The sequence below is a fragment of the Mytilus galloprovincialis genome, chromosome 7, assembly GCF_965363235.1.
Source record: "Mytilus galloprovincialis chromosome 7, xbMytGall1.hap1.1, whole genome shotgun sequence".
Classification (NCBI taxonomy): Eukaryota; Metazoa; Mollusca; class Bivalvia; order Mytilida; family Mytilidae; genus Mytilus; species Mytilus galloprovincialis.
This window is the reverse complement of record NC_134844.1, coordinates 80026564-80051590: the sequence shown is the minus strand read 5'-3', so window position 1 is coordinate 80051590 and position 25027 is coordinate 80026564. Positions and strand designations below refer to the sequence as shown.

General features: G+C 35.2%; 1 protein-coding gene across 2 annotated transcripts in view; it reads left to right on the top strand.

Moving 5' to 3' along the window:
* Positions 1-24558, top strand: part of LOC143083771 (MAM and LDL-receptor class A domain-containing protein 1-like) — a 43443-nt gene extending 18885 nt beyond the window's left edge. For both annotated transcript variants that reach the window (XM_076260085.1, XM_076260084.1), the window contains exons 7-17: positions 9656-9817; positions 10169-10312; positions 10938-11135; positions 13216-13377; positions 14289-14432; positions 14884-15140; positions 15690-15801; positions 17231-17430; positions 21676-21836; positions 22866-23062; positions 24474-24558. In XM_076260085.1, coding sequence (XP_076116200.1) covers positions 9656-9817; positions 10169-10312; positions 10938-11135; positions 13216-13377; positions 14289-14432; positions 14884-15140; positions 15690-15801; positions 17231-17430; positions 21676-21836; positions 22866-23062; positions 24474-24520 — 1784 coding nt within the window. In that variant the 3' untranslated portion in view covers positions 24521-24558. The remainder of the gene's footprint in view (positions 1-9655; positions 9818-10168; positions 10313-10937; positions 11136-13215; positions 13378-14288; positions 14433-14883; positions 15141-15689; positions 15802-17230; positions 17431-21675; positions 21837-22865; positions 23063-24473) is intronic.
* Positions 24559-25027: the final 469 nt, after the last annotated feature.

The following is a 25027-nucleotide window of genomic DNA, read 5'->3' as shown; positions in this document are numbered from 1 at the left end:
GTATACGGTGCACCTTTAAATAAATCGTCTTTTAATTGTGTTCAGGTCTCTGGTGGTAAGAATGTGTTCTTAGAGATGAAATGACCCCATTAGAGCGCATGTACCCGTTTCAGCGCTCGGTAAATAACCTGTTACCTATTCGTTACCTATTCGTTACCTATTCGCTTATAAGACATTTTTTTATACGTTTCACCTGTTAGAAAAGGATTTTCAATTATGTGCATGTCTCAGGTGGTAACAATGTGTTCTTAGAGATGAAATTACCCTATTAGCGCTCATGTACCCGTTCCAGTGCTCGGTAAATAATCTTGTTACCTATTCGTTACCTATTCGCTTTTAATGCGCGGGGTATACGCTGCAACTTGAAATAAATCGTGTTTTAATTGTGTTCATGTCTGATGGTAACAATGTGTTCTTAGAGATGAATGACCCCATTAGAGCGCATGTACCCGTTCCAGCGCTCGGTTAATACCCTGTTATCTATTCGTTACCTATTCGTTACCTATTCACTTATAATACGTTTGTTGTACGTTGCACCTTTTAGAAAAGGATTTTCAATTGTGTTCATGTCTCTGGTGGTAACAATGTGTTCTTAGAGATGAAATGACCCTATTCGCGCATATGTACCCGTTCCAGCGCTCGGTTAATACCCTGTTACCTATTCGTTACCTATTCGTTACTTATTCGCTTTATATACGTTTGTTGTACGTTGCACGTTTTAGAAAAAGATTTTTACTTGTTTTCATGTCTCTGGTGATAACAATGTGTAATCAGAGATGAAATGACCCTATTAGCGTGCATGAACCCGTTCCAGCGCTCGGTTAATACCCTGTTACCTATTCGTTACCTATTCGTTACCTATTCACTTATAATACATTTGTTGTACGTTGCCCCTTTTAGAAAAGGATTTTCACTTGTGTTCATGTCTCTGGTGGTAACAATGTGTAATTAGAGATGAAATGACCGTATTAGCGTGCATGTACCCGTTCCAGCGCTCGGTTTATACCCTGTTACCTATTCGTTACCTATTCGTTACCTATTCGTTACTTATTCGCTTTATATACGTTTGTTGTACGTTGCACTTTTTAGAAAAAGATTTTTACTTGTATTCATGTCTCTGGTGGTAACAATGTGTAATTAGAGATGAAATGACCCTGTTAGCGCTTATGTACCCGTTCCAGCGCTCGGTTATTACCCTGTTACCTATTCGTTACCTATTCACTTATAATACGTTTGTTGTACGTTGCACCTTTAGAAAAAGATTTTTACTTGTGTTCATGTCTCTGGTGGTAACAATGTGTAATTAGAGATGAAATGACCCTATTAGCGTGCATGTACCCGTTCCAGCGCTCGGATAATACCCTGTTACTTATTCGTTCCTTATTCGCTTTTAATGCGCAGGGTAAGTATACGTTGCACCTTGAAATAAATCGTTTTTTAATTGTGTTCATGTCTTTGGTGGTAACAATGTAATCTTAGAGACGAAATGACCCTATTAGAGTGCATGTACCCGTTCCAGCGCTCGGTTAATACTGTAAACCAACTTAATTTCGCGAGCGATTTATTTTCGCGATTTTCGCGAGTAGAAAAATAACGCGAAAATAAATCGTCGCGAATATGTAAAACTTGGATCTTTCCTTATTAAACTTCATCAAGTAAATCAGAAAATCGCGAAATTAAATAGCCGCGAATTGGTCAAGAAAGGGTAAAACGCGAAATAAAGTATTCGCGAAAATAAGTTGGTTTACAGTACCCTGTTACCTATTCGTTACTTATTCGCTTTAAATACGTTTGTTGTACGTTGAAATCCTTTTCTAAAAGGTGCAACGCACAACAAACGTATTATAAGTGAATAGGTAACGAATAGGTAATGAATAGGTAACAGGGTATTAACCGAGCGCTGGAACGGGTACATGCGCGCTAATAGGGTCATTTCATCTCTAAGAACAAATTGTTACCACCAGAGACATGGACACAATTGAAAATCCTTTTCTAAAAGGTGCAACGTACAACAAACGTATTATAAGTGAATAGGTAACGAATAGGTAACAGGGTAATAACCGAGCGTTTGAACGGGTACATGCACGCTAATAGGGTCATTTCATCTCTAATTACACATCGTTACCACCACAGATATGAACACAAGTGAAAATTCTTTTCTAAAAGGTGCAACGTACAACAAACGTATTTAAAGCGAATAAGTAACGAATATGTAACGAATAGGTAACAGGGTATCAACCGAGCGCTGGAACGGGTACATGCGCTCTAATAGGGTCATTTCGTCTCTAAGATTACATTGTTACCACCAGAGACATGAACACAATTAAAAAACGATTTATTTCAAGGTGAAACGTATACTTACCCCGCGCATTAAAAGCGTATAAGGAACGAATAAGTAACAGGGTATTATCCGAGCGCTGGAACGGGTACATGCACGCTAATAGGGTCATTTCATCTCTAATTACACATTGTTACCACCAGAGACATGAACACAATTGAAAATCTTTTTCTAAAAGGTGCAACGTACAACAAACGTATATAAAGCGAATAAGTAACGAATAGGTAACGAATAGGTAACAGGGTATTAATCGAGCGCTGGAACGGGTACATGCGCGCCAATAGGGTAATTTCATCTCTAAGAACACATTCTTACCACCAGAGACCTGAACACAATTAAAAAACGATTTATTTAAAGGTGCACCGTATACCCCGCGCATTAAAAGCGAATAAGTAACGAATAGGTAACAGGTTATTTACCGAGCGCTGGAACGGGTACATGCGCTCTAATGGGGCCATTCATCTCTAAGAACACATTGTAACCACCAGACCTGAACACAATTAAAACACGATTTATTTCAAGTTGCAGCGTATACCCCGCGCATTAAAAGCGAATAGGTAACGAATAGGTAACAAGATTATTTACCGAGCACTGGAACGGGTACATGAGCGCTAATAGGGTAATTTCATCTCTAAGAACACATTGTTACCACCTGAGACATGGACATAATTGACAATCCTTTTCTAACAGGTGAAACGTATAAAAAATGTATTATAAGCGAATAGGTAACGAATAGGTAACGAATAGGTAACAGGGTATTAACCGAGCGCTGGAACGGGTACATGCGCGCTAATAGGGTCATTTCATCTATAAGAACACATTCTTACCACCAGAGACCTGAACACAATTAAAAAACGATTTATTTCAAGGTGCACCGTATACCCCGCGCATTAAAAGCGAATAAGTAACGAATAGGTAACAGGTTATTTACCGAGCGCTGGAACGGGTACATGCGCTCAAATGCGGTCATTTCATCTCTAAGAACACATTGTTACCACCAGACATGAACACAATTAAAACACGATTTATTTCAAGTTGCAGCGTATACCCCGCGCATTAAAAGCGAATAGGTAACGAATAGGTAACAAGATTATTTACCGAGCACTGGAACGGGTACATGAGCGCTAATAGGGTAATTTCATCTCTAAGAACACATTGTTACCACCTGAGACATGGACATAATTGACAATCCTTTTCTAACAGGTGAAACGTATAAAAAAATGTATTATAAGCGAATAGGTAACGAATAGGTAACGAATAGGTAACAGGGTATTAACCGAGCGCTGGAACGGGTACATGCGCGCTAAAAGGGTAATTTCATCTCTAAGAACACATTCTTACCACCAGAGACCTGAACACAATTAAAACACGATTTATTTCAAGGTGCACCGTATACCCCGCGCATTAAAAGCGAATAGGTAACGAATAGGTAACAGGTTATTTACCGAGCGTTGGAACGGGTACATGCGCTCTAATGGGGTCATTTCATCTCTAAGAACACATTGTTACCACCTGAGACATGGACATAATTGAAAATCCTTTTCTAACAGGTGCAACGTATAAAAAAATGTATTATAAGCGAATAGGTAACGAATAGGTAACGAATAGGTAACAGGGTATTAACCGAGCGCTGGAACGGGTACATGCGCGCTAATAGGGTAATTTCATCTCTAAGAACACATTCTTACCACCAGAGACCTGAACACAATTAAAAAACGATTTATTTAAAGGTGCACCGTATACCCCGCGCATTAAAAGCGAATAAGTAACGAATAGATAACAGGGTATTAACCGAGCGCTGGAACGGGTACATGCGCGCTAAAAGGGTAATTTTATCTCTAAGAACACATTCTTACCACCAGAGACCTGAACACAATTAAAACACGATTTATTTCAAGTTGCAGCGTATACCCCGCGCATTAAAAGCGAATAGGTAACGAATAGGTAACAAGATTATTTACCGAGCACTGGAACGGGTACATGAGCGCTAATAGGGTAATTTCATCTCTAAGAACACATTGTTACCACCTGAGACATGGACATAATTGAAAATCCTTTTCTAACAGGTGAAACGTATAAAAAAATGTATTATAAGCGAATAGGTAACGAATAGGTAACGAATAGGTAACAGGGTATTAACCGAGCGCTGGAACGGGTACATGCGCGCTAATAGGGTCATTTCATCTCTAAGAACACATTCTTACCACCAGAGACCTGAACACAATTAAAAAACGATTTATTTCAAGGTGCACCGTATACCCCGCGCATTAAAAGCGAATAAGTAACGAATAGATAACAGGTTATTTACCGAGCGCTGGAACGGGTACATGCGCTCAAATGGGGTCATTTCATCTCTAAGAACACATTGTTACCACCAGACATGAACACAATTAAAACACGATTTATTTCAAGTTGCAGCGTATACCCCGCGCATTAAAAGCGAATAGGTAACGAATAGGTAACAAGATTATTTACCGAGCACTGGAACGGGTACATGAGCGCTAATAGGGTAATTTCATCTCTAAGAACACATTGTTACCACCTGAGACATGGACATAATTGACAATCCTTTTCTAACAGGTGAAACGTATAAAAAAATGTATTATAAGCGAATAGGTAACGAATAGGTAACGAATAGGTAACAGGGTATTAACCGAGCGCTGGAACGGGTACATGCGCGCTAATAGGGTCATTTCATCTATAAGAACACATTCTTACCACCAGAGACCTGAACACAATTAAAAAACGATTTATTTCAAGGTGCACCGTATACCCCGCGCATTAAAAGCGAATAAGTAACGAATAGGTAACAGGTTATTTACCGAGCGCTGGAACGGGTACATGCGCTCAAATGGGGTCATTTCATCTCTAAGAACACATTGTTACCACCAGACATGAACACAATTAAAACACGATTTATTTCAAGTTGCAGCGTATACCCCGCGCATTAAAAGCGAATAGGTAACGAATAGGTAACAAGATTATTTACCGAGCACTGGAACGGGTACATGAGCGCTAATAGGGTAATTTCATCTCTAAGAACACATTGTTACCACCTGAGACATGGACATAATTGACAATCCTTTTCTAACAGGTGAAACGTATAAAAAAATGTATTATAAGCGAATAGGTAACGAATAGGTAACGAATAGGTAACAGGGTATTAACCGAGCGCTGGAACGGGTATATGCGCGCTAATAGGGTCATTTCATCTATAAGAACACATTCTTACCACCAGAGACCTGAACACAATTAAAAAACGATTTATTTCAAGGTGCACCGTATACCCCGCGCATTAAAAGCGAATAAGTAACGAATAGGTAACAGGTTATTTACCGAGCGCTGGAACGGGTACATGCGCTCAAATGGGGTCATTTCATCTCTAAGAACACATTGTTACCACTAGACATGAACACAATTAAAACACGATTTATTTCAAGTTGCAGCGTATACCCCGCGCATTAAAAGCGAATAGGTAACGAATAGGTAACAAGATTATTTACCGAGCACTGGAACGGGTACATGAGCGCTAATAGGGTAATTTCATCTCTAAGAACACATTGTTACCACCTGAGACATGGACATAATTGACAATCCTTTTCTAACAGGTGAAACGTATAAAAAAATGTATTATAAGCGAATAGGTAACGAATAGGTAACGAATAGGTAACAGGGTATTAACCGAGCGCTGGAACGGGTACATGCGCGCTAAAAGGGTAATTTCATCTCTAAGAACACATTCTTACCACCAGAGACCTGAACACAATTAAAACACGATTTATTTCAAGGTGCACCGTATACCCCGCGCATTAAAAGCGAATAGGTAACGAATAGGTAACAGGTTATTTACCGAGCGTTGGAACGGGTACATGCGCTCTAATGGGGTCATTTCATCTCTAAGAACACATTGTTACCGTCTGAGACCTGGACATAATTGAAAATCCTTTTCTAATAGGTGCAACGTATAAAAAAATGTATTATAAGCGAATAGGTAACGAATAGGTAACAGGGTATTAACCGAGCGCTGGAACGGGTACATGCGCGCTAATAGGGTAATTTCATCTCTAAGAACACATTCTTACCACCAGAGACCTGAACACAATTAAAAAACGATTTATTTAAAGGTGCACCGTATACCCCGCGCATTAAAAGCGAATAAGTAACGAATAGATAACAGGGTATTAACCGAGCGCTGGAACGGGTACATGCGCGCTAAAAGGGTAATTTCATCTCTAAGAACACATTCTTACCACCAGAGACCTGAACACAATTAAAACACGATTTATTTCAAGTTGCAGCGTATACCCCGCGCATTAAAAGCGAATAGGTAACGAATAGGTAACAAGATTATTTACCGAGCACTGGAACGGGTACATGAGCGCTAATAGGGTAATTTCATCTCTAAGAACACATTGTTACCACCTGAGACATGGACATAATTGACAATCCTTTTCTAACAGGTGAAACGTATAAAAAAATGTATTATAAGCGAATAGGTAACGAATAGGTAACAGGGTATTAACCGAGCGCTGGAACGGGTACATGCGCGCTAAAAGGGTAATTTCATCTCTAAGAACACATTCTTACCACCAGAGACCTGAACACAATTAAAACACGATTTATTTCAAGGTGCACCGTATACCCCTCGCATTAAAAGCAAATAGGTAACGAATAGGTAACAGGTTATTTACCGAGCGCTGGAACGGGTACATGCGCTCTAATGGGGTCATTTCATCTCTAAGAACACATTGTTACCGTCTGAGACCTGGACATAATTGAAAATCCTTTTCTAACAGGTGCAACGTATAAAAAAATGTATTATAAGCGAATAGGTAACGAATAGGTAACGAATAGGTAACAGGGTATTAACCGAGCGCTGGAACGGGTACATGCGCGCTAATAGGGTAATTTCATCTCTAAGAACACATTCTTACCACCAGAGACCTGAACACAATTAAAAAACGATTTATTTAAAGGTGCACCGTATACCCCGCGCATTAAAAGCGAATAAGTAACGAATAGGTAACAGGTTATTTACCGAGCGCTGAAATGGGTACATGCGCTCTAATGGGGTCATTTCATCTCTAAGAACACATTGTTTCCACCAGACATGAACACAATTAAAACACGATTTATTTAAAGGTGCACCGTATACCCCGCGCATTAAAAGCGAATAAGTAACGAATAGGTAACAGGTTATTTACCGAGCGCTGGAACGGGTACATGCGGTCTAATGGGGTCATTTCATCTCTAAGAACACATTGTTACCACCAGAGATATGAATTTAATTGAAAATCCTTTTCTAAAAGGTGCAACGTACAACAAACGTACTATAAGTGAATAGGTAACGAATAGGTAACGAATAGGTAACAGGGTATTAACCGATCGCTGGAACGAGTACATATGCGCTTATAGGGGTATTTCATCTATAAGAACACATTATTACCACCAGAGATATGAACACAATTGGAAATCCTTTTCTAAAAGGTGCAACGTACAACAAACTTTTTAAAAGCGAATTAGTAACGAATATTTAACAGGGTATTATCCGACCGCTGGAACGGATACAAATGCACTTATAGAGTTATATCACCTCTAAGAGCCCAAATCTTCCACCAGAGACAACAAAACAATTGAAAATCATGTTTTAAAAGGTGCAACGTAAGATACACGTATTATAAGCGAATTATAAGCGAGTGATGGAACAAATTAAACAAGGTAATAGCATGCTCCGAAACGATGTACACCCTGCTTACATGTTTAGCTCTACCACATTATGTAAGTATGTGCCTGTCCCTAGACAAGAGCCTGAAATTAAGTAGTTATCGTTTGTTTTTGTGTTACATATTTCCGTTTATTTTTTTGTATATGAAATACGGCCGTCAGTTTTGTTGTTTGAATTGTATGAGGTTGTCATGTCTGGGCCTTTTATAGGTGACTACACGGTTTGGGCTATGCTCATTGTTGAAGGCCGTACAGTGAACTATAGTTGATAATTTCTGTGTCATTTTGGTCTAATGTGGAGTGTTGTCTCATTGGCAATCATACCACATCTTCGTTTTTTAGCAAGCGCTAACACGGTGATTTCATCCCGTCGAACCAAGATCCATCTTCAAACATACGGACATAAAGCAGTTAAAAGGTAGAACGTATAAAAAAACAAGTAAGGAACAAATGCGTATCGAACATGAAGTAAAAGGATCGGTTGAGCACAAACACATATAAATAAGTCATAAAAAGATCATTTTACCTCAACCAATTCAGAACTATTACCATATGTAAGACTATTAACAACTAGATTTGTAATTGCTAGCAATAACGGAAGGCACCCCTTCCCCCTATTACCAGGTAAGCGGCAGCCATTTTGACAATTCCAAAGTCAAAGAGAGCATCTACAGATGTCTAGTAACATTTTTGCAAAGTTTCATTAAGTTTGAACATTTTGAATTTTTGATATTTTTGCTGTTTCCATGGTTACGGCGGCCATTTTGAAAATTCTAACTTCAAAATCCAACTCTGCCTATGCCAGTTACCATTCCTGTAAAGTTTCATCCAGTTTGCGGAAAATTCTTATTTTTGAAATTTTTGACCTTTTTGCATTGTTTCCATGGTAACAAGACCTATTTTGGAAATTCCAACTCCAATGTTGCTCATCATTACTGTGAAGTTTCATGAAGTTTTGAGCATTTTTAGAATTTTGAAAATTTTGGTGTAGTTTCCATGGCAACATAGTAGTTCCAATGATCGCCAAAATCATCCAACACCTGTATATAGTGGGCACCTACATTGTTTTAAAATATGATGATTCTGAGTTGAAGCATATCCAAACAGTTCACCAAAAACCAAAAACTCATTTTTTTCACAATTGTGCCGTTTCCATGGTAACGGCAGCCATATTAAACTATTCCATGCCATAATTAAAAAGGGGGAAGGATATTAAAAATCAAATAAGTAACGAATAGGTAACGAATAGGGAATAGGGAATAGGTAACGAATAGGGAATAGGGAATAGGTAACGAATAGGGAATAGGGAATAGGTAACGAATAGGCAACGAATAGGGAATAGGGAATAGGTAACGAATAGGTAACGAATAGGGAATAGGGAATAGGTAACGAATAGGCAACGAATAGGGAATAGGGAATAGGTAACGAATAGGGAATAGGGAATAGGTAACCAACTTGACGCCCATGTACGAAATCACTTTTAAAAGATTTAAAAAAAACATTATTCTGAATATTGATTTGGGTTGATAAAGCATCAGATTGATGTTAGAATATCTTAATACTTATTACTTTCAAATTATTAACGGTTTACAGGCAATAAAGGTAATGGGTGGATTCGAGGAGAATTCCCACTTACAAAAATCAGTGGTAATTTCCAGATCGTGTTTGAGGGAATGCGAGGAACTGGATATCAGGGCGATATTGCAATTGATGACGTAAAATTCATGACCGATTCTTGTGCACGTAAAAGTTCAGGTAAAGCAGATAAACCGATCTAACTGTTTTGTTATTGTTATTTGTAAAGAAGAAAATGTCATATATCAGATTTATTTAAGTAATATCGATGCATTGGTATCGCATGTCCTACTTCTTTTGTTAAGTCAATTTAACTCCACAATTCCTTTAGTGATTTACCAATAAGTTTTTTTTATAATAGCGCATACAAATTGTTTCATGGTATGAACCAGTTTATATTACTCAGTACAACATAATCGCAAATTTTCAGTAATTTATAAAGAAAACAGTGACTATGAAGAAAATAATTAATTAAAACAGAAATACGCAATATAACTATTTATCTTCAATGATTTTTGTTCTGTTTTAAAGTAAATTGTGATTTTGAGAGCTCGGATATCTGTCAATTCGAGCAGGACAGTTCAGATGATTTTGATTGGACGAGACAGACAGGAGAAACTTCGTCTGTAGACACTGGACCAACGAACGACCATACATACAAAATGGAGAACAAAGGTATACATATAACACTCTACTATCGATGTTGAATTGTGTTCTACAAAACAAAGTAAAGAAGCGATGTTTATCAAAATAGTTCCAAGACATATCAGAATAATCTTATGCAACATAATCAGAATAATCTTATGCAACATAATTATAATAATCTTATGCAACATTCGCTTATCGTGCTGATTTAATTATTCAGATTTAAAGCAGTTGAACGTTAACCTTTTATCTCTTCTTAATCCATATTCTTGATTTTATAGCGAAATACTTTACATTGGACCTTCTCTTTTTCCTTTCAAGAATATGCTTATACTTTTTTAATGACAATCCAGCATTGTAACATGAACTTCATGAGGAAAATTAAATGATTGGTTTTTTTTTAATAATCCTTTGAATGTTCTAGAAATATGTTAAGTAAATTGAGTAAGAAAACTAGATCGAAATACTAATACTAACCAAAAAGTGATAAATGTACAGATCTTGAGTGTGCCTTCAGTTTTTTGAATTCTAAATTAAAAGTATCCAAGGGTAAAACATGTTTGATAAGGTTTGTTATTATCGCTTACACATTGTTGTCAATATAATGAAAATTTAGGCGACTAGCATACATTTTACTAAACCTTTCGCTCTGCAGGGTTCTTTATGTTTATTGAAACATCAAGTCCACGTGCGACAGGCGATATCGCTCGATTGATGACACCAGAACAGCCATCCCCATCATCGGACCTATGTGTACAGTTCTGGTATCATATGTATGGACAGACAATTAGCAAGCTTAATGTCTACTTGAAACAAAAGAAAAATCTAGGAAATTCGATATGGTCAAAAACGGGTATAATAAAGTTTAGGGCTGACAGATAATAATATTTACTGATGGTGCCATAGCCGATGGCATATTTCAAATATCATCTTTATTTATTAATTTGTTGATTAACTCATAAGAAGAAATTGAATTGTTATCATGATTCCAAACCTGTATCAAAAGTTAGCCTGGTACAATGTTGGCCTGTAGAATACATTATAAGCTACATAAAAAACGGATTATACAAATAGGAATTGAAAAGATTTATCTATAGAAACAGACATGCATTGTCCTTTTGCCTTTCTGAAAGTACATTCGAAACAAACCATTGCTTTATTTGTCATAATTTCAAACAAGAAATACATTTAACATAACCACTTTCACATTCTCTGATCTTTTAATTTATTAATTTATTTTTATACGATGTTTACTTACAAAGAAATGTTTCCTGTTTTGAATGGTATTACATAGAACTAATTGCATAACAGTGTGGTCGACAGTAAAACGTTTGTAGGTTGTAACTTGTTTGTCAACGGCTATGATTTTATGCTCACCCAGTCTGTCAGAGGCCTTCCAGTGGGGATTGAAATATTCACTTGTTACACATTCCGATACATAAAATGAAACTTTCTTTTTACAAAGCTTGAAAGGAATTTGTTTTAAATATTTATTATAATCATCACATACAACCGTGTCATTTATAAGAATAATAATGTTCAGAGATGATATTATTTAATAATAATAAAAAAAATAGGTTTATCCATTGTAAAAAAACCTATTAAGTTGATGGGGTTAATTAACAAAATATCTCATTGATTAAGAGCACAACTACTTCTACGGTGTGATCATTTAAGAATGGCCTACTATTTATTCAATGCGTATACATGTGGTTTTTGTTTGTGAAGAGTTCTGGATAATTAAAAAATCATTTGATTTCTTTGTTTAATACCATAAAACGATTCATTCTTTCAGATATTTGTCACTTTGCCTTATCTTCAAGTCCAACACAATTTCTCACGTTTCTTACAAAACTTATATTCTTGTGATGTATTCTTTTGTTGAAAAAAAAATGTATAGATATAGATAGATATAGGAAGATGTGGTATGAGTGCCAATGAGACAACTCTCCTCCCAAGTAATAATTCATAAAAGTAAACCATTATAGGTCAAGGTACGACCTGCAACACGGAGCCTTGGCTCACACCGAACACAGGCGCTTGGGTGCTGTTCGGTGTGACAGGCGTTTGGGTGTATGATACAGATTTTTTTTTTTGATTTTTTTTTTGCTGATTAAAATATTCAATTTTCTATATTTATAATACATATCTATCACTTCTGTGCATGTTTCACCTAGTTTCGAGTGTTTAAAACGACCCAGAGAAAATACCCAATTTTACTATCCATACTAAGAAACTAGTATGGATAGTAAAATTGGGTATTTTATCTGGGTCGTTTAAAACACTCGAAACTAGGTGAGACATGCACAGAAGTGATAGATATGTATTATAAATATAGAAAATTGAATATTTTAATCAGCAAAAAAAAAAATCCCCAAAAAAATTCTGTATCATACACCCAAGCGCCTGTGACACCGAACAGCAAGTTATAGAGGGCCCCAAAACTACTAGTATAAAACCATATGAACTACATAAACAGACGACATCATGCATTGTAACTTTTAAAGCCAATTAAGTAAAAAAAATAATCTGAAAGAACGTGCGATATCATATTAGGAAAATTGATGGTCAAACCATAACAAAAAATCAAGTAAAGAATTTTAAGTATTCAACCTTTATAGCTTGCTGTTCGGTGTGAGCCAAGACTCCGTGTTGAAGGCCATTTTTATTTATTTTCAAATTACAAAGGTTATTCCTGATTAGTATTTTTAATTATTTTATTTAGGCGTTTAGAACCTTTGGTGACCTCACAGTTTAAATTTCTATGATAAGTACGTCGTGAGCAGTGGGCATTACAGACGAACGTTCACCTAATTTTCCCCAGTCAATGAATGGCCATAGCTACACTGTTATGAATTTCATACTAATCTCTGTGCAATGTTTGTTTCATTTCTGTGGATCAAAGACCATTGATGGGTACATATTTTATATAGGTGACCAAGGAAAGAAGTGGTTACTGGGAGAAATTGAAGTGCCTGCGAACTTCGGTGCATTTCATATTGTCTTTGAAGGTGTTGTAGGCTCAGACTATCATGGGGATATTGCAATTGACGATATTCATATGAAGCAAGGAGGTTGCTATTCTGGAAAAAGTGGTATAAATACATATACATATGTCAAATCTCGTATCATTTTGAATAACACATCACCTTGATATTTCAAAGAGTCCAATAATTTCGGATGTCCTTGATAGATTTAAATAACAATTTTTATCCAATTTGATTATTTTTAATTTTACCATTACATTGTATGGAAATAACGTGTACGCTCGAAAAGATGTTCAGTTTTTCTTTTATGAAAAGTTAATCAATAGACCATTTTCGAGTTTGTCCATCTCCGGAAAAACTCGTCTATTATGCGCGCCTTTATGACGTAATTTACAAAATAGAGGGGGTCGCCTGTATCACTGCACTATTAACGTTCATCAAGCGTCTTAGTGGTCGTCATTGTGCAGGATAATCTAGATATAATGTTTGTTCTGTTGGTTCTTAATGACAATTCCATAATGACAGCAGTGCTGATTGTCAATTATCAGAATTCAATTTGCTGAATAATTCATGCAATATAGATAATAGTTTTAAAACCATTGGCTCAACATGGGAACAGAAGTGACGATGCCCCTAAACGCACGAAGAATTATGTTTAATCAAACCATGGTTTTTGACGGAAATGCGTCGAACTCGAAAGGTGTCTATTGCATGTGATAATCTTTGAAAGCAATGCCAGGTAAGAATATTTGACAAAGTGGATTATTGGCAGCAGTAAATCATGTTTGTTCGAAACAATATTACACAAGAAAACGAAAAAGTGCGTTATTATGTTCCACGTGTGCATATCAAAATTTAATTGATCAACTATTGAGTTCGAAATAACACCAAAAAACAGCCTAGACACAAAGATCCTTTAAATGTAAAAGATACTTTTGTAGAATGATCTGATGTGTATAAGTTTATCAATTTATTTACATGTAAGCTATTTTAAATATAGTTTGATACTATAACAATAGGTAACTGTACATTCGAATCTGGTCTCTGTTCCTGGACAAACGCCGTGGGATCAAATGATGATTTTGATTGGTCGGTTGGAATGGGAGGCACCCAAAGGAAAGACGCAAGTCCTTTTGTGGATCATACATACCACAATAAAACTGGTAATTGCTTTCTTTAGAGTTTCAAATTACCATACCCATTCCACACAAAACAAGCGTCGGAACACTAATAATTCTTATTTCTGATATCACCTATTCTGTGTATTAGTAACATTGGAAAGTACTGTTTCTGTTATAATACTTCAAATGGACAGTCAGAGAAAATGTCGAGAGAATTTCTTCATAGGGATCACAATACGTATTAGATAAGTTCTTGCACAAATATTAATGAATGCCAGTTACGTAAACACCATGACATCTACGGGCAGTTATGAATCAGTAAAATTATAGATGATTCATTCTAGAACATATTGCCTTAATTCTTAAAAAAAGTGTCTGATGTTGAAGATGTAAAATGATAGTCATGAAATAACATTATTGAAATCATATTTTTGTGTTTAGCATGTTTACTCTCAAAATTAAATCGGTTTAATGTATATTCGCTTGTTTTAAGGAAAATATCTTTATACTGAATGCTCACCACCCCAAAGTTTAGGGAACATCGCCAGTATACGAAGTACAAGGCTGGCACCTACAAATGGAACATGTGTTAGTTTCTGGTACCATATGGATGAAGATAGTATTGGTAAACTCTCTGTGTCAGTACATGTTAAAGGATCTAGATCTCCAGTTATATGGGAACTCAAGGGCCGACAAGGACAAAAGTGGAAGCTAGGTCAAATTTCAGTAGCCAGTGCTTTACATTACAGAGTAAGTGTATACGATGAAATGATATAGGTCTAAGTATATGTTTCATACGTGTGTTTGGATAGCGTATTATCTCCATCGTTGTCCGATGTGGTAATAAAAAAATACAGCATAGATACCCTGATTTACATTTGGTACTCGATGACGCATGAGTGACGTTCCATTTAAAAGAAGGTAAAATAACGTGTCGATTGGGAGAGCATATCAGAACGTCCCGATTACCCGGTACACCGAACAAAGTACTTAATATCTAAGAAACAGATTTTTTTCTTCTCTATTTTAGAATGCATTCTTACTTTACTGTTTTTTTCAAAATTATCAGTCAATAGATGTTTTAAAGGGATCACAAGTCCTTCACCTTTCTTTTGATACCTTTACAACTAAACTATTTTCAACATATTTTATATTTACACTAATACGTAGGAACTTTTTTTCTCTATTTGATAGGGAATGCATGTCAAAACTTTCCAAAAAATATAAAAAAAATATAAAAGAAATAAGAGAACTTTGCAAAATTACAAAGCTAAAATTTATATTACTTTTTTGTTATAGATTCTGATAAATGTAACCTGTAGTAAAGGACTCAAAGGAAACATAGGTATCGATGACGTCACAATAGATAACACCCAATCGTGTTCTGTTCTACCAAAGAAAGCTGTTAAAGGTAATAACTGTTTGTGATCTGTATTGTACATGTTCCAGACCGTATGAGTATTTGGACCGTACGCGTACGGTCTGGACCGTATGCGTACTTTTTCATAATACTCATACGGTCGGACCGTACGCGTACTTTATATTCTAACTATTTAAAAAAATCACGCTAATCAACTCTGTTGATCTTTTGTATTTAGCATATCAATCAGTTATACATTAACTGAATTATGATCACTGAAATTGAAGATATCTTAAGTAAACATAATTGTTGGACCCCCCCCCCCCCCTTTTTTTTGGACGATCAATGCATTTGTATGGGAGCATATAGTTGGAACCCCCCCCTTTTCTCTGGCCGTTGGAATTTCCCTTTTTAAAATGGCTGGATCCGCCCCTAATTTTTAATTGTAAAAAATATTACGTTACTCGTTGTAGCAAGTGTCACCTTGGGCGAGTGTACCAACATAAGATTCAGAAATAAATTAAACAAATGTTTAATTTCAATTGTTCGTTTGTTCAGTTTATCCATCTAATTGTAATAATAAAAATTTGTAAAACTAAATTTAAAGATTGTGATAAATTGTTTAAATATAACCCATATGATCCAATCGCATGTATGGTCAGCTCGTACTGGACCATACGCGTATACTCATACGGTTCGACCGTACGCGTATGGTCGGACCGTACGCGTACGGTCCAAATACTCATATGGTCTGGAACATACATAAAGGCAACAGTGGTATACTGCTGTTTAAAACTTATAAATCTTAATTTTAAAATCCAAAACTCTGGGTTACAAACTAAAACTGGGGGAAACGCATCAAATATAAGAGGAGAACAACGATAAAATAGAGGACAATGCTGAAGGAAATTATAATCTTGGATTTAAATTTCTTTTTTTAATAAATAAAACAAGAGGAGAAACTACTTTTCAAATGGCCTCATTTATATCTAGAAATGACTAAATATGTATCCGATTGATAAATGGCTAGCAGTTTTTTTTTATAAGAAATAGATATAATTAACAAAAGTTATAAGTCTCGATTATTCAGAAAGAACATCAAAGACTCACGTTAAGAAGTGATACAACAACATATTTCGGATGCTTGCTGGTAATTGCTTACATCCCCTTCATTTGAACTATGGTGAATCGTTGTCTCATAAGCAATCATACCAAATTTTCTTATTTTTATATTTTAAGATAAGAAATAAAAATTGCTGTGCCAAAAAGTAGTTAAGGTTTGTTGTATACGCAAATGTCGTCTCCATAAAACTCACTAGTTGCGAATCAAAACAATTGAAAGAACAAACCTATTCTGTAGTTGAATATATGTTGATATAATTTTTTAAACGTCGTTCTGAATAATTTGAACTAGTTAAGTTTGAAATGTTAGAATGCCGATGTAATATAAACTTTTAACAATGTTGAACAATAACTTCAGAATGGCATCTGGTATTCCTTGGAAAGAGTGGCAATGGTGACAGTATTTATGACAAATGGAGAAAACAAACACCTTCACTATGTACAATATCTAAAAACTGTTTACCCGAGAACGAAGATATATCAATATTCAATGTCAAATCCAAACATCACCTGAAGAGTCCTATTATTGATAACTGGTCTACATCAAACATCAAACAGGTAGTTTATCACTGTTATTGTTTGCTGTTCTTGTATGTACAAGACAGTAAACGATAACCATATGATAATTGAATGTGTAATACATATATTTTTAACAAATTATCTAAAACAAGTATATATTTTATATATCTTTGTCATTTATCGATGATACGGGTTGTTTAACATGGTAGACTGTAAACGTTATATAACCTGATTTCAATCAAACAAATATTTCTGTGAAATGTATAGGGCTGGCTTTTCTTTTGAAAAAGGATTTCATCCTCAAAACAACATAACAACTCTGTAAATCTTCAATTAATTCGTCCCTTTTAATCTTAGTAGTGCACCAAGGTTAAAACAAATTAAACCTTTAACAGACTTATTTGGAAAGGATATACAGATATAGTTACGATACTGTTGTCAAGTTATTAAGGGTAGCATGTTTTGGTAATAATAGAGATTCACTCATAGGGTCTTTGAATCGGAAATAAACACATTTATACTGAAACCAGTCGTTGGTAGGATACGGGTTATGTGCTTCTCATATATTTTATGATGGTATGACACTAAAACCCTTACGGGAGGGATTGTACTTGTTTTTCATACGATGAAGGCGTGATCTTTCAATCAGTTTAATTGAGGTCTGGAGCTGGCATGTCAGTAAAAACTGAAAATAACACGTTCGATAATTCCATTCCTTTGTTCATTTATGTATCATTGTCGTTTTGCTTAGTTTCTTTTGTTACTTATTCTGACATCGGACTCGGACTTCTGTGCGTATTAATGTGTGTTTCTTTATTCTACATTGGCTAGAAGTACATGTATAGGGGGATAGTTGGGATATCACAAAACAACACGTTGAACCTAGCTGCATTTTGGCACCTTCACAAGTTAGGCGGTTCTTGCCTTTGTTAGTCTTGTATGTTTTTTAATTTCATTTGAGCTTTTCACATCACTTGGCGTCCGTCGTCGTCGTCCGTCGTCGTCGTTAACTTTTTACATTTTGAACTTCTTCTAGAGAACCAGTGAATGGAATGAAACCAAACATGACATGAATATTCCTTATGAGGTGCTGATTGAATGTTGTTACTTTGTAGCCGGTCCATCATCCAAGATAGCCGCCAGCCGGGGACTTAGTTTAACAAAGGTCCCTATGGGAAATACATACAAATGACTTCTTTTAAATAACCACTGAATGGAATGAAACCAAACATAGCATGAATGTTCCTTATGAGGTGCTGACCAAGTTTTATTACTTTGTAGCCGTTCCATCATCCAAGATGGCAGCCAACGGAGAGTTTAACATAGGTCCCTATGGGAAATGCATACAAATGACTTTTGTTAGAGAACCACTGAATGGAATGAAACCAAACATAGCATGAATGTTCCTCATGAGGTGCTGACCAAGTGTTGTTACTTTGTAGCCGATTCGTCATCCAAGATGACCGCCAACGGGGGACTTAGTTTAACATAGGCCCTATGGGAAATACATACAAATTTTAACTTTTAGAGAACCACTGAATTGAAGAAACCAAACATGTTTGTTCCTTTCCTTTTGAGGCGCTGGCTAAGTGTTGTTACTTTGTAGCCAAATTATATCTTTTTATGCCCCACCTACGATAGTAAAGGGGCATTATGTTTTCTGGTCTGTTCGTTCGTCTGTTCGTCCATCCGTCCGTTCGCCCGTCCGTTCGTCCCGCTTCAGGTTAAAGTTTTTGGTCAAGGTAGTATTTCGGTCAAGGTAGTTTTTGATGAAGTTGAAGTCCAATCAACTTGAAACTTAGGATACATGTTCCCTATGATATGATCTTTCTACTGTCCGCTGAACATAGAAAATGATAGTGCAAGTTTCAGGTAAAAGTTTTTGGTCAAAGTAGTTTTTGATGAAGTTGAAGTCCTATCAACTTGAAACTTACTACAATTTCATGGTCCACTAAACATAAAAAATGAAAGTGCGAGTGGGGCATCCTTGTACTGTGGACACATTGTTGTTTTATATAATTTCAAAAAAACCAAAAAAGTCAGGTGAGCGATACAGGCTCTTGAGAGCCTCTAGTTATGTTTTGGAGTTTAATGTGACGTCCATTACCACTGTACTAGTACACACTTTTATTTAGGGGGCAGCTGAGAACCACAAACAGCTGCGGGATTATCTTGGTAGCCTTCTGCTGTGGTCTGCTCTGTGGTCGGATTGTTGTCTCTATTTTAATAAATAATTACGTACACGAATTTTATGATCTGTAGTTTTCTAGGTATGATCGAAGACGTGAAATAGACACTTGTTTCTGGTTAAATATTAAAATAAATAGATGTGGTATGGTTGATATGAATAAACTATCCTAAAAATTTCAAATCAAGTGCATGTAAGTAATTATTGGTTCGGTCTTTATTTATGAGAAAAATCCACATCGTTTAGTTAGCTATAAAAGGCCCCGAAATGAAAAATATGATGCAATGCAAAGACCGTTTGTAAACTTCACGACTTGAAAAATATGAAGTGAGATAAAGCTCGTGTGTAGACTTCACTATATCTTTTATATTATTTGTCGTTAGGCTTGAAGTTTCTGACTTTGTACAGGTGCAAAAAAAATGGCGGGACAACCTTAGATGTATTTTGCACAACGTTTTTGGAATTTTGGTTCTTCAATGCTGTTCAACTTTGTACTTGTGTGGCTTTATAACTATTTTGATCTGAGCGTCACTGATGAGTCTTATGTAGACGAAACGCGCGTCTCGCGTACTAATAGTTATCAAAGGTAATTAAATAAGCCTGGTACCTTTGATGATAATTAATTAAACAAGACTAGACAAGACAAGACAACTACTTTTAAATGTCTCACCACTTGTTATATTAAAATATACAGATTTTTAAAACACAAGTTGAGAATAAGAACCACTCTATAAAGAGTTATGAGAATCTATGAAACAATGTTTCTTAAATTATAATACAAGTACAAGTAAACTATCATGAGTATAAAACAAATTTTCGCTTATTTAAAATTTCATAGCAGATTTGGAATTATAAAATGCAATATTTTCATTTGAAAAAAGAAATATAAACTTTTCATAATCTGACATATGTAAAAAATTCTCATCAACACTACTAGCATGGTTAAAAATAACATTACGAATATCTGAATATACAGAACAGTTTAACAAAACGTGTTTTTCATCTTCAAAGTCATCAGTAAAATCATAATCTATTTTCAATATCAAAATTTTCATAACGACCAGTTTCCTTTCTGATGGGTGCTACACCACATCTTAATTTTGCTAAAGCACTCCTGTATCTACCTGGTATATTAAAAATCTAACATGTTTGTGTTATCTTAACCATCCCCTATACCTCTAGCCAATATGAAATAAAATAAAACAAAGCAAAATGCACAATAGAAATCAGATTAAAAGAAGTTTGAATCCGATGTAAGAATATGAAACAAGTAAAAAATATTCAAATGTCAATGATTGTCACGAATTCATAAAAGAGGGGCGAAAGATACCAAAGGGACAGTCAAACTCATAAATCTAAAACAAACTGACAACGTCATGGCTCAAAATGAAAAAGACAAACAAAGCACACACGACACAATATAGAAAACTAAAGAATAAACAACACGAACCCCACCAAAAAAATATGGGTGATCTCAGGTGCTCCGGAAGGGTAAGGGTAGGAGTTAAACGTAGACAGATAAATAGTTTTTTTGCGATTTTTTGTTGTTATTGGAGTGGTAGGCGGCTTACTTATATAGTCATTGCGCCTTAAATTAATAAAACATAGATACTTTGTACATGTACACTTAAATTCTTATATTTTGCCTTTAATAATTTATATTAAAATGTGATGGCAACCTTGACTGTGTTATAGTTGAGTATACATATGTGTATTTAAAAAACCATGAAAACAACTGAACATTTGCTATAGTGAGATTTAGTAGACATTGTGAAATACTTTCTATGCTTTTGGAACCTTGTTCAGAACAGACAATTGCGGTAAATATCTCTTAACCCTATTAACATATAAGATATTTACCTCTGTTTTGCAACACAAACAAACCTTATCTTTAAATCGTATCATTAATCTAGTCTCCAGAATGACATTGTACATACATTTAAATTTTTGAAGCGTTTAAAAACTGTGAAAACAGCAAATATTCTCCGTTCCTACTAGATATCTACGGAAATTACAGTAAAGTTTCATTTTGATGGAAACGAACGGGAACAAAATGAAGGAAATATAAATTAATCAATGTAATAAAATATTTACAGGTTAAATTAGAGCTGTACAAGAAGAAGGTACTAGTCATGTCTATGATATTTGACGGAACCAATACAAATAACATAAACTGGTTCTCTTCCAAAAACTTGATTAACAACAGTTTCGATGATTTGTATGGTGACGGTTGCTTTTTTAAATACCAACTAAATTCGTAAGTCATTTCGTCAATATTTTATATTCTATTCGAGCGTAAAACAATGTTTAGGAGATCATAAGCTTATAATCCATAAACTAAATTAATCAAAAGAAATTATAAAATCTTGATGACAAATTAGAGCTGCATACAAAGCGCTACTTGCTAAGATCTTCTTTACGTTATGATATTTTTTAGAAAGAATGCTTTATAAAAGCTGTTGTTTTGAGATTACAAGATACCACCCCTTTTATTACCTAAACATAAAAAAACACGTCTATGAAGACAGTGGTAAGTTTCCTCATTGATCTTCTAGATTAGTAAGTAAACAAAATTAATATGCAATAAGATATAAAGTAAATTTGATTTTACAGTAAAACCCAATTGAAAACCCAGTTGAAACTGCAGAGTGTGTTGCTCTTGCTGTGTTTATACAGTAGAATGTGTTCCTGTGCTATTGATGTGTGTCCTTATATTTTTCAATTATGGGTGGTTTGCCTGTGATATAGCTTGCTGTTCGGTTTGAGCCAAGGCTCCGTGTTGACTTATAATGGTTTACTTTAATAAATTGTGACTTGGATAGAGAGTTGTCTCATTGGCACTCATACCCCATCTTCCTATATTTATTGTACCAAAAACCAAATCATCTACATAAACATTGATATTTTATCTTATTGAAACATATTTGCAGTGTGTGCCATTAACAGTTTTATATATATATATTTAAGATTCATTTTGTTACATCTCGTGATCAATTTTATTTGGCAATCGCCAATGGCAGTCAGCAGGGTTTAAGAACATCAGTTGTTTGACCTGTTAGTCAAATGCGTTTTGTTTAAATATACTTTTTCACTTTTTTTGTTTTTTGGAAAATGTTTGTTTGTGCTGTATTTAGACCCTTCTACAACGAAATTTGTTTTACATGCACACGTATAAAAATTGCGGTTTTTATCCAACGCAATCATAGGTTTGAACGTAGTTTTCAATTAAAACTTATATATATATTTATATTATGAATCCAATTTATTTGGCTTTTTTAAACTGCAGATGGTACGCGTATTCGTTCATGACATTCCAAGATGGCCACCCATGTGATACCTATGCCAAAGGATGGTTTGCTGTCATTGATAAAGAATATAGTTCTTCCTCATCTTATCCTAGCACTTGTTTACATATGAAGCAACAACAGTACCCGGTGTTTGCTTATGCTGAATATAACCACAAAACAAAGTGGGTTGACAAAAGTAAGCATTTGGCAGGAAATGTATCCTTCATGAATGTCCATGAAATTAAATGTATAAATACCCTGAATGAAAAACATATATCATTTGGAAGTCATGGTATATCGATTTCTTAACCTATAGCTGTACAATTTAACCTAAGTGAGTGCAACCCGAGTATAAATCTCAATAACGGAAAATTATACCATAGCTATCCATGGTATAATTTTCACAATTATACCATGGTTTTGTTGTATAAGGTATTCAAAAGAAACAAACTGTCAAGACCTGGCCGCGGCCGCCTGAATATTTTGATAGAAACAACAAAGTCAGTGTGGGGCCACTAAGCTAAACTGCCCGCTTTGCACCAGCTGGAATAAATGATTGCTTAGGGTGGGAATCGAACCCACATACACCAACTCTGTTGTCCTATGTTTTAAATGAACCAAGATTCGCTCCCAGAACAAACAAATACAGTTTAAAACTATGTTGATTTTCGGTTATTAAATGGTAAACGTTCTATAGGCTCCACTGTTACATTTACATGAATCACATCTAACCGTTTGTTTGGCAAGGCGGGTTAGTTTTTAGGGGATGGAGGGGACAGGAAGCACGCCCCTTTTAAAGAACTTAAAATATGGTAAACAAATAACCTATTTAATAGTATTTTCATATGTTGGCTTGCTTTACCCCCACCCCCACTATAAAATTGTTTGATCCACACCCGTTTTATTAAACACTGCTGACATCTAGACTTTTAATGAGTTTTTTAAGTAAACAAACAAAAATATATGAAATACACAATTTTTAACAGCGAAAGATGCAATAGGTTAAAACAGATTTTTCATATTTTTTGGAAATATCTGTGGTGTTTCGTAAATTATACCATAGCTTTTGTTGAAACCCCGCCCCGGCAATAACCTCACGAGACAAAGTTATTGCCGGGGGTTTCAACTTCGTCTCGTGAGGTTATTGCCGGGGGTTTCAACAAAAGCTATGGTATAATTTACGAAACACCAGAAATATTTCCAAAAAAACTGTCCAAAAGATATGAAATATCTATAACTTGCCTTGATACTTTATTTAAATTTTCTCTGTTTTGTTAAAGTAAGATTTAACTTTTAATTGCAGACTAACTGTATCTTCTCATTTTCAGTTAAAAATAGAATAAGTATTTAAGTTACTTGGTCGCAAAAGAACATAAAAATGAAAGAATATAGCATCAAACAATTTCTTTAGAAACATATTAACTCGCTCTAAACTCAAATAATATCGATGCTTTTTTCTATTATCCTGGTTAATTTTTTTGTTTCCCGAATTTCAAAAGAGTTAGGACAACGAATTAGCTTCAATGGCAATATATATAAGAATTACGAACTTAAAATAAGTACATCTTTATGAATCATGGTTTAATATGGTTTAATACATATTTCAGGTTTTGGTTTGGCAGATACCTTGGCTATTATGGTAAAACGGATATAATTTGTCATCGAAGGAATTAAATAAAGAATCACCATGAACTATTGCATTTAACTTTTACTACCTTACAATGTTGCTGACTCCAATTCAAATAAATTTCATTGAATTTAAATTGATTTTAGAAGCATCGAATTCAGAAAGCATTATTCGCATTAAGGAAAACATCGCAATCATTTCTCAATTTACAGTAGTTCAATTACTGAATCGAGCCTGTTAACACTGATGTTGTGATTTCGGCCCCCCCCCCTCCTACGTGCAGCTCCCGTACGTGCGACTCTTATCTTTCTTGACTTGGGTTGTCAGTTCCTACCAAAGGTAATTGGTCACACCAATAAAAACTGGCTGCCGTGAAATATCCAAATATACTGAAAGTGGCGTTTGACACCAATGAATTAATCAATTAAATAATTAAACAGATTAAGAAATAGTTAATTCATGTCATGCTTTATGCTCAAAGAAAAGTGTAGACATTATAGTTTTTTTTATATTTATTCATACAGAGCGTTGTCG